Source organism: Medicago sativa, chromosome 8 (genome assembly GCF_051527215.1).
Source record: "Medicago sativa cultivar Bolivia chromosome 8, Bolivia_mono, whole genome shotgun sequence".
Classification (NCBI taxonomy): Eukaryota; Viridiplantae; Streptophyta; class Magnoliopsida; order Fabales; family Fabaceae; genus Medicago; species Medicago sativa.
In genome coordinates, this window is record NC_140756.1 from 70,979,346 (window position 1) to 70,996,521 (window position 17,176).

A 17,176-nucleotide genomic window follows, 5' to 3' on the forward strand; every position below is an offset into this window, starting at 1 on the left:
ACTAACGTTAATCTTGAGTGACAAAGATACACACATTTAATGTTGACACATCTCGAATAGAATTACCTCAAGTAGAAGATACCTATGGAAACCAAAAAGAAAATAGGCAATTTAATCTATCAAAAAATACAGGAAATGAGAACATAAAAGTTTTCATTTAGATTTCATATTTTAAGTTATTTTTATACGATTTCTAATAATTATTTAAATCTAGTCATAGTTACCTTTATTCTCCTTGACTTTTCCTTACCTAACTGTCGTTGTTTTCCTGTGACTCTTGGTCTGTTGGAAGAATGGGTGAGTAGCATTATGCCGTGTGTAATATCATTGAGTATGAATTGTCAATATTCCAGCATTATATATTATGTGTGTGTATGACAATATCTTTGGTATATTAATATTCCAATATTATTATATAATATCTGATCAGTTTTGCTATACTGCTATGATGCATAACTTCTTGGCATCTCTTACACACACATATACATATAACTTAAACTTATTCAATCATGGCTTAGATGACATTATTCAACATCTTATACTTAGCACAGATGCATCATAATTTTAGTATTTGAATGATTTGGCATGTGTAAGATATCATTTCAAAAGCTATAGTTAGCATTTTGAGTAGATGATATGACAGTCATAAACAACGATATCTTGAAATTATATAATCTAAATTTTTTGTTTCAGGATCATTGATGAGAAAATAAATAATGAAATAAAATGATTTCATTACTAGGAGTAAAAGAAACCAAAATAAGATGGTTGGTAAATGTTGAGCTTTATATTGCACAAGGAAGTAAAAAAGGAATGGAGACAGAATGTGTTTGGTGAAAATTAGTAAATGAATTGACAGAGATATAGTCAATGGACTTCCAACAATTACAATACACACAACACTGAACTCAAACACAAAAACCTATTAGTTTATCATAACTACATACATTGATTTTTCTTTTTCTACAAAACAAATACTATGGAACATCATGTTTCAGTGACTATAATAATACGATGAAGAAATCGTAGATGGTGTTTTTTCAAGTACTTGTAACACCTCTTTCATTTGTGGCCTTTTTTGAGGTACATTAGTCACACAACTATACCCTAACTTAAAATAAGCCAACAATGCATCCTCCTTTCCTTCCATATCAGCACGAATCGCCACGTCAACCATCCTCAAAGCTCGATTCTTATCCTCAACCAAAACCGCTGGGCCTTGGCCCATATCATCCAAAACCACAATCTTCCCCGTTAATAGTTCAAGAAACATGACCCCAAAAGAGTAAACATCCCATTTTGGGTGAGGTTTCAAATTCCTAAGTGATTCAGGAGCATGATAAGGTGACACACCACCTATGGAACTTGGGCTTGGGCTTGGGCTAGGCCCACAAGTAACATCTTGAAAACTATCACGTGAGGCTGATGATCTTTTACTTCCAAAAATACGTGCTGAACCTCCAGCTTTACTATAACTTGTGTCACCTGTTACTATTCTTTCAAGCCCAAAGTCTCCAATTTTGGGCTCCATATCATTGCCCAATAGAATATTGGTAGGCTTCAAGTTTCCATGCACGTGCTTCTTCTCGTGGAGATAAGTCAGCCCACGTGCCACACCTTTTGCTATCTTGAGCCGTATTTCCCACGGTAAGTGGCTAGGTGAGGACCCCACTTTCCCTGAAATTCATTCCAAGCACACATAAATGTACTTTTTCATCAAAACAAAGCAAGACAATAGTCGGTGAATGGAAGAAAAATCCTCTACATAATGAAACATAAAGATGAAAAGAAAAGAACAACTATTTTGTGATTAATTATGAGAAACACAAATAATTGAAGCACGTGAATGCCCACATAATCCTTAACATAGTGTACTACAAATTGGTCATATTTTTTTTAGTTACACCTATGAATTTGGGATTTGCTTGGTAAAAAAAGTTCATAGGTCATAGCCAATAAATTATAGTAGATAAACTAGTAGGTTAAATTTGCCGTGTTTGCTAAAATTAGTGATTGAACTAATTGATAAATATGAAATGACATAATCTATAAAAATTTATAGTTCATTATACATATTTTATTTTCAATTAAGATAACAAATATAGAATTAAGATAACAAAATTATAAGCTATACTCCAATAAACTTATAAGCTACTTGAACTAATTTATCAATAAACTTATAATCTATTAAAAAAATGCATGAGAAAAAATCATCAATTCTATTTTTATCATATAAGCTTGTATGCTATGAACCGGAGTATTTGCTACTATAAGCTCAAAAAGTGTCTTTGTCAAAAGAGAGCCTTGAGAGTGACAATTGACAAAAACAAAAAACAATAGGCATGTAATGTTTCCTATTATGTTGCTAAATTATGAGAACCACGAATAATAGAAGCACATGAATGTTGTGTCCACATAAAATAAAATGGTCCTGTTTTTCCAATTTGCACTTGGATTTGATAATGATAAGAGAGTCACAAAAACAAGAACAAAAACAAGAAACAATAGGCATGTAATTGTTTCCAATTATGGTCACTCGTATCGTTATCAGAAAGCCATGGAACGACGCTTGGCAATAAAGTCTCAACATCATACCAAAAAAATCAAAAAATTAAAAAAAATTAAAATGAATAAAGTCATAACATGGTTGACTATGGTTCATTAAAGTAAAGGGATCCGTTGCACCTACTTCTCCATCAACGTCATGATTCATAACAATATCATATCCTATAACCCAAGTGCATTCTAGTGAAAACAAATGCAATACACTAACATGCGCAAAAAACAGTAAAAATTAAATATTTACCAAAGTTAAAGAAATTACTTACTGTAACGAACGTTGGCAAGACAACCATTAGGAACAAAATCATAGATAATGAGCTTCTCATCATGTCCCCAGTAAAAACCACGAACTCTAACCAAATTTGGATGAACTAATTTAGCTATAACCCGAACTTGATTCTCAAAATCCTTGAACCTTTCAACACCATTTTCACCAATTCTACGAACTGCTAAAGAAGTTCCATCTTCAAGAACAGCTTTATACATTATACTTGAACCAGTAGCTCCTAAAATATATGCAGAAGCTTTCAAAAGTGTTTCCACTTCAAGCTCTCTTTCACCGTCTACTATAACCAGAGTACCCGTACCTGAACCCGTACCAGTACCAGTTTTATTCTCACCTTGCTTTTGATTCTCAACACCATCAACATTTTTTTGTGACGTTTCCACGTCACTATCTGATGAACTTTGTGTCTCCGAGGATTCTTCATCTTCTGTTCTTTTTCTTAAACAAGACCACCTTGTAAACCCTTTAGTTTCTAAGGTTGAAGAAGAATTCTCACTTCTTGCAGTAGCAGCTTCATCTTTTATTGCATTTTCCGCATCTTTTTTTCTCTTTAGCTTATAAACATAAACAAAAACCATAGCTAAGATTCCAATTCCAACGAAATCACCAATAACAATTCCTATAATAGTTCCTTTTCTCAAACCACTCTGTTTCTTCTCTGAAGACTGTGTAGTTGGTGATTGAGGAGAATCATTATCAATAGTCTTCGGCATTGCGGCGATTGCAGGAGGAGAAGTTGGCGAAGAACCTTGAGGATCAGAAGAAGGAGAAGAAGGAATAGAACAAGGATTTTTCATTGGTTCACCACATAGATCACTATTACCAGAAAACACTTTTGCTTCCTGGTTCAACAAAACAGGGGACTCCGGTATTTCGCCAGTGAGATTGTTGAAAGATAGATCAACGGTTGCGTTACTCGGAATTTTCTCGGCGAATTCCGGTGGAATTTCACCGGAAAATCTGTTGTAAGAAACATTCAAGTAACGCAAGGAATCACCACCAAAATCTTGAGTTAGCGACCCGTTTAACAAATTGGAAGACAGATCCAAAACTTGTAAATTTCGTAAATCTTTAGGTAGAAAACCAGTGAAGTAATTGTTCTTAAACGAAGCTACGGTTAAGTTTTGCATGTTTGAGAGATTGTTTGGTAGTTTTCCAGTGAAAGCGTTGTCTGAAAAGTTAAGAAACTGAAGATTTCTAAGCTCTGTTAAAGATTCTGGAACTTCCCCTGTTAACAAATTATTCGAAAAATTTAGAAAACGAAGTTCAGAATTTGGTTGAAAAAAGTTCAAAGGAAGAGACCCATTAATGGAATTGTTAGAAAGATCAAGAATTTGAAGATGTTCAATGGAACCAAGATCAGAAGGAATTGAACTAACAAGTTGAGAATTTGGTAGTGATAAGCCAGTAACCCTAAACGGTGTATCATTCTTTGTGTTTGGTGTTATTATGGAACAAGAAACACCGTTCCATGAACATGGTGTTTGGTCGCTATAATTCCAATTTGAAAGCACCAATAAAGGGTCGTTAAGAACAGCATATTTGAAAGAAAGTAACAAAACACCATCGTTAGTGAGTGAAAAACATTGGTTTAGGGTAAGGGTTAAAGATAGGAATGTGAGAAGAAGAGAAAGTGTTGTTTTCATGGTTTTAGAAATTAACTAGAGAGTGGTTTTTGAACATTGTTTGAAGAGAGAACGGAGAGAGAAAGAAGAGGGAAAGAGGTAACGGGGATTTAATGCGATAGGACAGAGGTCCATGTGGAAGGAATTATATTGTTGATGAATGAGTGTGAAAATGAAAATGAAAATATATAAAATAAAACTATACTACTATATGAGTGTTGATATTAAAAGGTTGTAGAAGAAGGACATTTACAGCTCAACAAAACTCAAACCTCTTGTTGCAAATATGCTCTCTCTCTATGGACCTACGCTGCTACAATTTATGGTTGAGCTCTAAATAGTTTAATGGCATTCTCATTACTCACTCTCACTGTATAGTTTCTGATTCAGTTGTTGTTGCATTCTATGAAGTGTACTACTGAATATTAAATAAGAAGTGTTGGCATGAATAGAATTATAGATGAGAGAATATATCTATTTTTTTATTGAATGTGTATTGTCCAAGTCGCGGACCCTGATTGCCTTGTCGTTAATTTGATATTGAACGATTGGGATCGATAATTGAACAATTTTTAACTGTTTATTTATGATTGAACGATTGAGATCGATAATTGTGTTACACAATTACAATACTGTACCAAATGAGAAATGATATTTTGATAATAACTTTTTAACAACTTTTGGACAACTTTCTCTCTCATACTAACATAATGTTGTTATCCTCTCTCTTGTCAACAAAGTTGTCATCAAATGGATGTCAAAATATCATTACTAGTACCAAATATACATTTCCAAGTTACATATGTGTGGTTGTTTGTCTAACGTGGATGTCTCTTGATGGTAGGCTCCTCTTGTAACCGAAGAAGGTATGAGAGTCAATAGTTTGACTAAAAATCAATACCTTCTTGTGAGTAAAAAATAGTACAGGTATAAGTAGGAAAAACAAACTTTTACTTGATAAGTATTCCTGCAGCAAGCTCACACTTGATAAGTGATAACAATATTGTTTTAAGAAATGATATTTGTTGAACCATTTTTTTAACAATTTTTAGAACAATTTTCTCCCATACTTTTATTGTGCTTTTGCTCCATCTCTCTATTGTTTTGATTTTGGTGTCAATAAATACAGTTTTATATATTTTTTATTATCTCATAAATTATCCCAAAATAATTGTCCAAATAATGTATACCTCTATCCTAATCGTTTTAGGATAGTGTCAAGTATGAATAACAAATATCCTACCAAAAATGAAAACATGTGTTCATAAAATAGATAAATGTGAGAATCCATATACTTATGACATATATTAAAAAATTTATTGATTTAGTTATAGTAATTAATTTGTACACAATTTAGAACTCATCTCATTTATGCAACATAGAATTAATTATGTTTTTATACTAGTATTTTAAGTTCCATCTTGATCTAACACCTACTTGTAAAGTTATGAGAGTAGTAATAGAGTAATGATATTTTGACATCCATTTGATGACAACTTTGTTGACAACCTTGTTTTTTTCACTTTTTATTGGTCAAAAACAATGGAGAGAGAAAAAGGAAGAGAGAGGATAACAATATCATGTGAGTATGAGAGAGAAAGTTGTTCAAAAATTGTCAAAAAGTGGTTGTCAAAATATCATTTCTCGTAGTAGTAACAGTATACTCCCTCCGGTCACATTTACAAGCAAAAATATATTTTTTAGGTTCATTCAATGCTTAATGTATTTGGTCAATATAGAGACCAAATACATTATGTATTCAATGAACCTAAAAAATATATTTTTACTTGTAAATGTGACCGGAGGGAGTAGGATCTTTCTCTACTACTACTTGACACGCAGGTAGAGTTGTAAGAGCATCCACAATGGTAGTTCCCTAACAAGGACTCCTTAAATGGACCCCACGTGACACATCACTTATTTATAATTTTTTAATAAAAGTACCTATTAAGGACTCAATGACTTCAATGGCAGTACACTAATAAGGATTCCAATGAAAAGTATTTAAATATGTCCCACTATCTTTACATATTAAACAAAAATAATTTATCTATTACTCATTTTTACAAGTGGGACCAAGTAGTACACATTTTATTACTTCTTTATGCAAGTGGGACCAAGTAGTACACATTTTATTACTTCTTTATGCAAGTGGGACCAAGTAGTACACATTTTATTACTTTTTTAAACGTGGGACCCGTTAGTTACTCAGGAGAGAGAGAGTCCTTATATAGTTGCCCGTTCCTTAACGGGGACTCAATTTTTCTTCCTCCAATGGAGGGTCCTTAACGGGGAGTGGTCCTTGTTAAGTAAGGACCCCCCATTGAAGATGCTCTAAGATGTGCAATCTCTTTAGTTATTGACTTCACGAGTCCTTCAATTATAACCCTGTTAATATAATTGTGTCTTGGACTTTTATTTCTTTTTTATTTACGTTACTCTCAAAAGCCTGTTACGTATACATAAAATATTGACTACTTTATTTTATGTAAATAAATGGACAATTGTACTACGTTGTTATAGACAATAGTCGTGACTCATGGCTGGCTGTATCATTTGTTTTCTTCTACTTTAATTTCCATCAAAATTAATAAAATTCTACGCAAATCTCTATCTACCCCTTCACTAATTGGATACACTTAATTTTTACCTTTTACGGATTCGAAAGAACGGAGAATTAGGAACATGTGAATTTAGAAACAGAAAAATATACTCCCTCCGTCCTATATTACTTGACCTATTTAGAATATTTGCACTATTCATGTACCATGCTTTAACTCTATTTTTCTACTAATATATAAAAACAAAATATAGCATATAAGATGTTGTTAGATTCGTCTCGATTAATATTTTCAAAATATCAAATTTTCGTAATTTTTTCTACTAGAATAATAAAGAAATTTAAGTTTAAAATTGTGCATTGGCATACGTGACAGAGTCAACTAAGTCAAGTAATATGGGACGGAGGGAGTAATTCACTGTTTATTTTTCCTTGTACTAATAATTTCTGATTGGAAAAGATATAGTAGTAGTACCACCATTATTGAAGAGGGTCCCAAAATTGAACAATGCTATCCCGTCATAACGTCATTATTGGCTTAATTAATTTCAAAAAGAAGGAAAAAATATCTTATCTAACTGAATTAAATGTACACTATTTCCAATTTTACTTGTGTTCACTAGCATTCGGATAAAATTTATGTGTGAACAAACAAGTTACTCCCTCCGTCTCACAATAATTGTCACTTTACCATTTTTTCTTTTTCTCAAAATAATTGTCACTTTAGAATACCAATGCAACATTTATTATTTTTTTCCATTAATATACCCTTATTTATTGAATTTCATCCAACTTAACTACTTCACTAACTACAATTAATAAGGGTGTTTTAGTAAATGACATTAATTTTACTATCAAAATCAACCCAACTAATCATTTCCTTAATAACCGTGCACAAACCTTAAACGACTATAATTTAGAGACGGAGGGAGTAAGGACCAACTCACATTGAATTTCAATGCCGCGAGAAAATATGGACCCATCACTCTGCAAGGGAGACAATAAATATGTTGTACGAATCTAATTAACGTGGCATATCTTGTTTTTTTCTTATAGTTAACGATGAAACCGTAACAGTATGAAATTGCCCAAAACAATTTTATAGTACTATGATATGATTCTGTGCTAAATAATTTGTGTCCTTTATATTTGACGGTGGACAAAAGCCAACCAGACCCTTATTTCTGTCTGTTTACACTTTTTCAAAAACACACGACATGCAGTAGATTTGCCATGTTAGATTATGAATTTGAACATCACATTATACATGTTTTTTTGTTTGTTAAAATCACATTATACATGTTTATCTATCACTTTTACATCTTTCAAATAGAAAAATCTCTATCTCTTTTACTCACACTCATAACTAGGGGTAGGAATAGACAAGATCGACCCATAGTAACGTACAACAACTAAGGACGGAGCTTGACTTTTAATATTAGTGTGGCTAAACTTTCAAAGCAACTATATATATGTTAATAAAGTAAATTTTCAACACATTACACACTATACCAAAATGGTCTAGACGAGTCAACTTTACCAACATGTTGCAGGTTCGATTCTTTGCAGCCCACATAAAAAAAAATCATTAAGAACATCAGCGCGCAGGGAGTTGAACACGAGACATTGACGTTCCTAAAAATACCATCGACTGCTGGGACAAGTATAGAAACATGTAATACAAATGACATACATTATATATAACTACTTGTTTTTAGTCTAGTATAAAAATAAAAATAAAATTGGGCAGTAATCTAGTGTGGTTGTAGCCACACTCAGCCATACGGTGGGTCCGTCCTCGACAACAAGTCAGTGGTGAAGACAAGATTATTATAAAGTCCGGCCAAAAAAAATTTGCAACACATTTTTTTCGCTGCAATTTTTGAGATGTAGGCCTCTTTCACTCTTTGGGTTTGGGATAAATTGCAGTTGCAGCAAATAATTAACATTCAGAGGGGATTACATACGAAATTCCAAGCAAATAATAGAAAAATCTAAAGAAATTGTCCAACAAAAAATATACATAAGAAATTTATAGGGGTTTATATAAGAAATTTAGAGGGATTTACATAAGAAATTGTAAAAGTTTTGGGTCAGAGCCCGAGCAACTGCCCAGGCTAGCCGGGCCTTGGATCCGCCCATGCAACAAGTCAAATTAGACGATACTTATTTTTAAAAGGTATTGCTAACAAGTGTCATAAGTGTATTGTTTAAGGAATTTATAAAGAGAAATTTTGTTTTCAAAATAGCACTCAAATACATATAAAAGTCAAAACTACATAATTTTATACCCTAAAAAATAACTACACAATTTTATATGTAAAAGTTACTATTTTTTATTGCTGAAACAATGCCCTAAGGGCACATGTTCGCATTTTTTTTAAATAAAGAAGGATAAGACTTCTTCATAAGCCTATTTAGCTAAAAAGACCAAGCTACAAGCCATAAAAAAAAATCTTTTGAGGTCTACCAGACCGGACTGCTTAAGTAAATATAAATAATATTTTTATAAATATTATTATTATATTAAATTTTGTACCTTAGATTAAATTTTAAAATTTGTTAACTTTTATCAATAATTTAAACCTTAATAATAATAATAATAATAATAATAATAATAATAATAATAATAATAATAATAATAATAATAATAAAAAATCAATACTTGTGAGTTTAGTCCAGGGATTCAAAAACTTAAACCCAATACCTGAACTAAACTTCGTGAGTTCAGTCGGGTTAGACTTATAAACGGTTGGGTTTGGATAATAAGTGGGTTGAGTCGATTTGGATCGTCGGGTGTGCAGGTTGACCCACCCCCATGAACACCCCTAGTTAAATTCTCTAAAATATCATGTTAAATATTAAATAATAGTTTAATCATATTGAGTCATTAGTTCATTGGTCTATTTAAACACATATATGATTATTTCTTCAGACACGTTTATATGAAATATGTTTTTAAACAGCTTAACATACTATATCAAACTTTAATGGTTATACTTAAATCTACAAAATAAGTCTATGACAATCTACAAACTACACTTAATCCTTCAAATTTTTGACGGAACAAACTTAAACTTTACAAAACCTAACTTGGTCTTACCTATTCCCGCCCATACTCATAGCTTCCCCCAACTTATATTTTCCACAGGCAACTTTATTCATATTTTAGATCACATATGGGGGATCGCATTATCACCTTTATTATCATTTATTTTAAATTATTAAATTGGCTCCTGCAATTTAAATATTTGGTGGCAGCTTTACTAACCTCCTGTTTAAAAAAATACAAACTGGTAAGAAAGTATGCCTTACCTTACCCCTATAAAGAATAATCAATCTCAAGATTCAAAAGGTCTGATGATACCTGCTTTATATGGTACAAAAAATTAACTTGGCAAAGATGATCTAGACTAAAGTTTATTTAACTTTTACTTTATGGCCCTATTAATAGTAAAAGCTGCTTTAATTCTTTTTCATTAAGAACAACCTTGCTAAGAATAAATAAAAGGTAATAAAAAGGCTCTTAAAGCACTTGTATATTGTTATTTTTTAGTACATACATTCTCTTCCCATATAGGAGTAATAAAGATGGTAAGAGTTACTAGAAAGGAGAAGGTTGCGGGCCATGGCTGTTTAGGGAAGATGACCAAGAAAGTTTACACTATGAATGTTGGATAGATGATCTAATGTGCACCAAACCAACGGTTTGGATTGTGACTTCAATGTTAACAAACAAGCTCCCACAGTGCACTTCTGATTCTGAATATATGAACTACCTTTGTTTTTGAATATATAACTTTATTGACTAAATTGTAAAAAGAGATGAATATGTTTTTGATCCTTATAAATATGTTAACTTTTCGTTTTGGTCCCTCTAAATTTTTTTTTCAACTTTTAGTCCTCAAAAGTTTTTCTTATAACAAAATAATAAAGAAGTTTTTTGAACGGATCCTATATTTAAAGACATAGTAATTCATACGACGAATCCCAACCTAACCACATCCAATTAAGAATTTAAAACAACAAATTAAGGCTAGTAGATGCTTACACCAACCCGCTCCATAATATTACAAAAAAGGATATACCAATAAAGGAAAACACTTTTTAGAAAGGAATGAAAAAGGACATTCCAATTTGGTCCCAAAAAAAAAAGACATACAAATAATCTTTTTTTTACAAGACAAATTACATTTTTAGTAGTGGTGAATTTAGTGATGTCTATGTCATTTCTTAATTCCTTCAATTAAGACCTTTTGTAGGGGATGTAATCCCAAAGTTTGTGAAAAGATTCTGCCTCCAATGCCTTTAAGTTGGTGTACAATGAGTAAGGGCCAAAAAGAAATTTGACTATTCATTAAGTTAGTGTAACACTTTACTCATTGGAGCTTAGCTATGAATAAGTTTGTTTTTGTCTTTTATTTTTCATTTTTCACTATTGAAAGAACGGAATTGCTATTCCTTTGAACTCAACCTATCTATTTTCTTCCCCCAATGACCGGATCGTGCTTCTCCCTTCCTTATTCAATAAGTTAACTTGTGGAATTTTTGAGTCCCTTGACATTTTGCTAAGTTGATAAGCAACCAAACATTTCAAAGAGGTACATACTCGCTATGTCCCTAACCCAAGTATAGGATTTTAAGATTTTTCCATGTTCATCTTTAAAATAATTATTTAAATTTTCATATATATATTAATCATTTATTGATCAACTCATCTCTAATTATGTTACATCTTTTACGTGCATTTTTGGTTCCACTTTTAGAGGGACCATAATTGATTTTAGAGGTGTAGAATTGATTCTGATATGTTTGCCTGTTGTTGAGTATAATTGATTCTGCCTCCGGGATTGGTTCTATTTAAAGCTGAAATTTGTAACTTTTGATTCTATAATTGATTCTCACACACATATTTAAAGTTCAACTCACTTTTACATAAATATATTCAAATAAAAGCAATTTTTAGTCAAAATTACGTTTAACCAAAATCAATTCTCATCACTGCACAATCAAACGCACGCGTAAAAAAAAATTAAGTTACATCTTTTTTCTACAAAATGTAACTTTTTTAGGTAATAAATTAATTAATACTTTGATGAAACTATAAATCAAATCTCTCTTCTAAAGGATAAACTTCTAAAATAATGCTAATTGTCAACAAATTTAATACTATTATCAATTTTTTAATTCTTGTCATTTAACTAATTAATGCTGTGATCTTCTATTTAAGGGAGTAGTAGGAAGAAATTGTCAAAATGTTCACATTAGTTAGTTAATTGGAGTTACCCAACAAGAACGAAAATCAATGAAGAATAAGGTGATAAAAACTTGTCAACAAAGTTAAGAAGGAATATGAAAGAGGTGGTTTCAGCAGTTGAGCTTTGGTAAGCGTAGTCGACCCGTGGATGTGAAGGCATGGCGTGACTTGGTCTAAAGTCTAACAAATATTTAAAAATGTGTATTATAGGACACTTGGATTTAAATCCTAAGTGGCTGCTTCTTAACACCAGGTTTGTTTCTCACTGGCATTTTGTCTTGTGCTTTGTCTAACCCTTGCTACAAAGATTTGTACAACTTGATTCACACATGCTCCCATAATCTTAGTTGAGAATATATGCATATTTTACTTTAGATCAAGTTTTAATAAATGTATAAAATATATATGGGCGATAAGGTGTAGACTGTAAAGTGATCTTGTATAATGTGACCGTGAGTAACGTTAAGGTTTATCAGTAGTACCAAAGACCTAGTAATAATAATAATTAAAAAATAATGATGAAATGTAACACCCAGAATTCCGACACAAATGCTTGCACATGAAGATAGCACATGGTCGAGGTGGTGTGGAGCATTGGAATAATACCAACGATAACAGTATCTTTGCTTCATTAATCAGTACCGTGAGATACTGAGATTCATCAATTTTAATATTAGGTGTTTATTTTGGTTGAATATATATGTTTGAGAATGGATAATGGAGCGACCATAAGGAAAGAGAGACCTAAGAAATACGATTGGTGATTCTCCAAAGCATACAAAATAGACTCGTAGATTGAGAACTTATGATTATTTATAAATATTTGTTCGAGTCATATTTTATATAACGTGAGACTTTTAACATACCATTCTCACGTGTATGACCAAATGACTTTATAATGATATTCCAACAAATCTTGGATATAATTTGATATCATCTTAAACTGACACCTTCTTTTCTCACCCTGTTTGATTTCTCATGCGACCATGTAGTTCGGGTTATAGAATCTGAATGACATAAACATTTCATAAAAATCTCAAAAACACGTCACAACATTTCAGATTTTAGAATTCAAATAGGATGCACGAAAAACATAGGATGAGAAAAATAATAGTCTTTTAAACTAGTTTTGGACCTATTATAGACTCGGATGAGCCTCAATACATAATGGACCTTGCCTAAAAAGGTACATGCTAAGATGATATACCACCAATCCATACCAGCATACCTTCCCAACAATAAACCATTGACTACATTTTTGTTTACTTTAGATTGCACCGCGATATGTGAATCATACCAAGAATTTCTCAACGACCTCAATGAGATTTATCTTAATTCATCTGAAATCTCATTTATAAAAGGACATCTACACTAGAAGAAATGTACACATTCTATTACGATAAGCCACTCACTCTACTCAATAAATATTGACTTAAGCATAAGTGTATTTGTAGGTACATCACCTCCTCCGTGGAGCTTTGCCGAATTTCTCCACTATACTTAAACTCTGATCACCACCTTAGATCTACTTTGAATCGGGATCGAACTCAACCCTTACAAAAATAACTTACAAAACGAAAACTACTCAAGAGTTATTCAAACACATATTTGTTAGAACCATAATGGTTTGAAGAACAATGATCCAAATTGATTTGAAAATAAAGAATGATTTCAAGAGAACAAGTTTATCCTATAATATTTGTTTGATTGTGTAGCTAAGATCTATCAATTATTGAAGATGTTAGCTAAGACCTCGTCATATATAATAATGTTTTGATATAATTATATATGTTTCTGTTGGTTTATAAATGTTTGTTAAATTTCCATATGTATACATGCATTTCTTGTTGTTTGCTGGAGTGTTGGTGGTTTCAAATTATATATCCCAAAAATACCAAAATGGATTTCGGATTATATAATTCGAACATGATAACATGAAAAGTTTTGAGGGCGCACGAAAGGTCAGGAGGATGATAACAGAAATTCTCAAAATGAAGATGCAAAGTTTATGGGGGACAGGAGCCCCAACCAAATCTCTACTAATAAAACTATGTAGCCCACAAGGGGATCCTGAAACCTATACAAACCCAGGTTCAGTTTTTAATTTTCATGAAGCTAAAAAGTTAGCACACTGCACACTCTATTATGATAAGCCAATCTTTATTTAACCAAACTTTGATTCTTCTGTAGTACGATTGAGACTAGCCCAATATTTATCTTGATTAATAGAATTAGCAAATATCAATCTTCCGCTCAAGTTGGCTAGAACATCTTCAATTTACTTCCATTTAGAAAGAAAAAACAAACGAATGTTGCAAAGTCGAAGCAAATCCAATTAGTAAGTCCAATCAACTAAGGCTCACACACTAAATTTGATTTGGTAAGTAGCCTAGTTCATGAAGTATGATTGTGGTCGATATTGTTGAGTCAACAATGGAAAAGGCGCTATGAACTGTACTTCTCGAACTTGTTACAGGCACTACTCATTAAATTATAAAAGTATTCTTGGCAATGTAGTTGCTATACTAGTTTGCTAATCCAACAGTTATATATACATCATAAAAAGTTACAAATAAGCAACACTTGAAAAGAGTTTATACCACACCATCTACCAAGAGTGACTAAGCCTTGGTACGCCCAACAAATCTAGCAGGACTAAACCGTTTAAGATCAACAATGGTGGAATGACCATCAAGTACAAGCTCAGCAACAGCAGCTCCAGTGGCAGGACCATTGAGAATACCCCAGCAACTATGTCCCGTCGCTATATAACAACCTTTCACCCCAGGAATCTCTCCTATAATCGGCACACCATCATCAGTACACGGCAAAAAGCACGCTTGCTCCACCTTCACTCCTTCTTCCCCGAGATGGCTTGATACGGTCTTAGCTACCCTCTTCAGCATCGCAATTGATTCTTCGTTACCCCGTATCTCCTCTGGATCATCAGGTACCTCTTCCTCCTTTGACATCCCACACACATACACCTCCCCTGATAAGAAAATAAACATCAGTATCTATTAATGGTTTAGTTTATATCATTACACTTAATTATCTTTAGATTTCACTTTTAATTATCTTTAGATTTCACTTTTGTGCCAATGGGAACCTGGAACATGTAATTCAAAGGTATCAAGTAGAAAATGATATTTTGAATCATAGACCTATAAGTAAGCACACAATCAACCAACATTTCTCGAATTTGAAAAGAGTCCAAAGAAATGGTTTGATCCAATTTATGGAACCAAGAAATCTATGAATAAGGATCCAAATGCATATAAATACAACAAGAATTTCTAAAAACATTTGGACCATTTCATTTTCAAGTGGTGTTTAACTTATTTCCTTTCCATTTTGCTTCTTTAAAAACACTTAGTTTGGACCCTTAATTTTTTTTTTTTTTTTATAGGCAAATGTTAGTAATTACTTCTGGATATCGATCCATGACATCATCTTTTAAACTCATTCAATGATTCTTAACTTACCAATGAAGCTACCTATAGGGGGGTTTCATTTGAGTCTCTTAAATTCATTATGGGTCCAAAATACGTTTGTAAATTATACAACAAAAGAGTCTAAAATTTAACTTAAAACGTAGACCTAGCTCAACTAACAATGTTGATATTGTTGTACTTGAGCATATGACTATAGTGTGTAAGTTTTAGGTGATTATCACCACTTCGTCTACGGACCCAAATGACAAAAAAGCTTAAGTCCAAAGTCCATAATTTAAGTGACCAACATTGTTTAAAATAAAATAAAATTGAAGGACCTAAATTTAAAAATCAAAGATATCGGTATTTTTATTTTTATACCTAAATAAATAGTTTTCTGTGACTAAGATATTTGATTGGTACATGCATACCTGTAGGCCGAGGGTACACTTCTGGATCAAGAGGGGTCCTTCGATTAGAGGCACGGTAGCTAAGAAAAAGAGCATGTGGCGTAATAGCATTAGCTTCTTTGGGCTCTAAAACAATACTATGGGCCTTAAGCCCAGAAACTCTAAACCTTGAGCTCAACAACTCCAATTTACTAGACCAAGGGCCCAATGCTAAAATCACCGCATCCGCATCCACAACACCCCCACCTTCTAGAACCACCGATTCAACTTTTCCTCCTTCCACCACCAACTTCTCCAATTTCCCAATCACAATTTCCACACCGTACTTCTCCACCGCGTTCTCAATCAGTGTCCGTGTAAACATTTGCGGGTGCACCTGCGCCGTCGTTTCATGTGTTCCAATTGTTTTAGGCCCATGGGCCGGCCCATCAATCCAAGACGGCAAAGTAGCTGACGAGGAGGAAGAAACAGTGGTTTTTGATTCTTCAGTTACGGTGAGGCTGAGAGCGGTGAGTGATCGATAACCGTATGATTGTGGACCGTTAAGCTCTTGAGAAAGTGAACGGTGGAGATTGAAGCTTTCACGAGCGAGGTGTTCCATTGGGCCTCCGTCACACCAATCTAAAGCGAGGAATCCACCTGCTTTACCGGAAGCGGCACAAGCGATGTTGGATTTCTCGATGATTGTGACGGAGGCACCTTTCTTGGCGAGAAAGTAAGCGGTGCAAACGCCGATGACTCCGCCACCGCAAACAACCACTTTCTTCGGGTGATCCATGGGCGATGATTGAGAATTTTGAGATTGAACTGAATTGATAGTGGAAATGCGTATTCTGTTTGGAGGAATTGCCGCCGCTAGATTCATACAGATTAGCATTTTTAGAATCGGACACGTGTCTCTAGAATTCCTCTTTAGTTTTTCATTTTTTTGCGCCAACTAGTATAATATGGTCATTTCCCTTGTATTTTGTGGCTGGTAATTGGTCTCATAAGATATAACCTTCGCATACATGTATCAATTATTATTAATTCAGTTTAGGGA

The 17,176-nt window shown here is 33.0% G+C and overlaps 2 protein-coding genes across 2 annotated transcripts; both read right to left on the reverse strand.

Moving 5' to 3' along the window:
• Positions 1–829: 829 nt before the first annotated feature.
• LOC146901099 (putative LRR receptor-like serine/threonine-protein kinase At4g37250) lies at positions 830–4,871 on the reverse strand. The gene is made up of 2 exons (XM_085732006.1): positions 2,829–4,871; positions 830–1,677 (listed from the first exon to the last, which is right to left on the reverse strand). Exons 1-2 carry the CDS (start codon positions 4,492–4,494, stop codon positions 995–997), a joined length of 2,349 nt encoding a protein of 782 aa, XP_085588132.1. The 5' UTR covers positions 4,495–4,871; the 3' UTR covers positions 830–994.
• Positions 4,872–14,748: 9,877 nt separating this feature from the next.
• LOC146901100 (FAD-dependent oxidoreductase family protein) lies at positions 14,749–17,095 on the reverse strand. The gene is made up of 2 exons (XM_085733086.1): positions 16,156–17,095; positions 14,749–15,282 (listed from the first exon to the last, which is right to left on the reverse strand). Exons 1-2 carry the CDS (start codon positions 17,009–17,011, stop codon positions 14,912–14,914), a joined length of 1,227 nt encoding a protein of 408 aa, XP_085589212.1. The 5' UTR covers positions 17,012–17,095; the 3' UTR covers positions 14,749–14,911.
• Between the last annotated feature and the right edge of the window lie 81 nt (positions 17,096–17,176).

What these genes read in the sequence shown, in the direction of transcription:
- LOC146901099 (XM_085732006.1), bottom strand. Translation starts at nt 4,494, where the DNA reads ATGAAAACAACACTTTCTCTTCTTCTCACATTCCTATCTTTAACCCTT. An exon ending in TCTTGCCAACGTTCGTTACA is followed by an intron (nt 1,678 to 2,828) that starts GTAAGTAATTTC and finishes AATGAATTTCAG; the next exon opens with GGAAAGTGGGGTCCTCACCT.
- LOC146901100 (XM_085733086.1), bottom strand. Translation starts at nt 17,011, where the DNA reads ATGCTAATCTGTATGAATCTAGCGGCGGCAATTCCTCCAAACAGAATA. An exon ending in AGTGTACCCTCGGCCTACAG is followed by an intron (nt 15,283 to 16,155) that starts GTATGCATGTAC and finishes TTTTCTTATCAG; the next exon opens with GGGAGGTGTATGTGTGTGGG.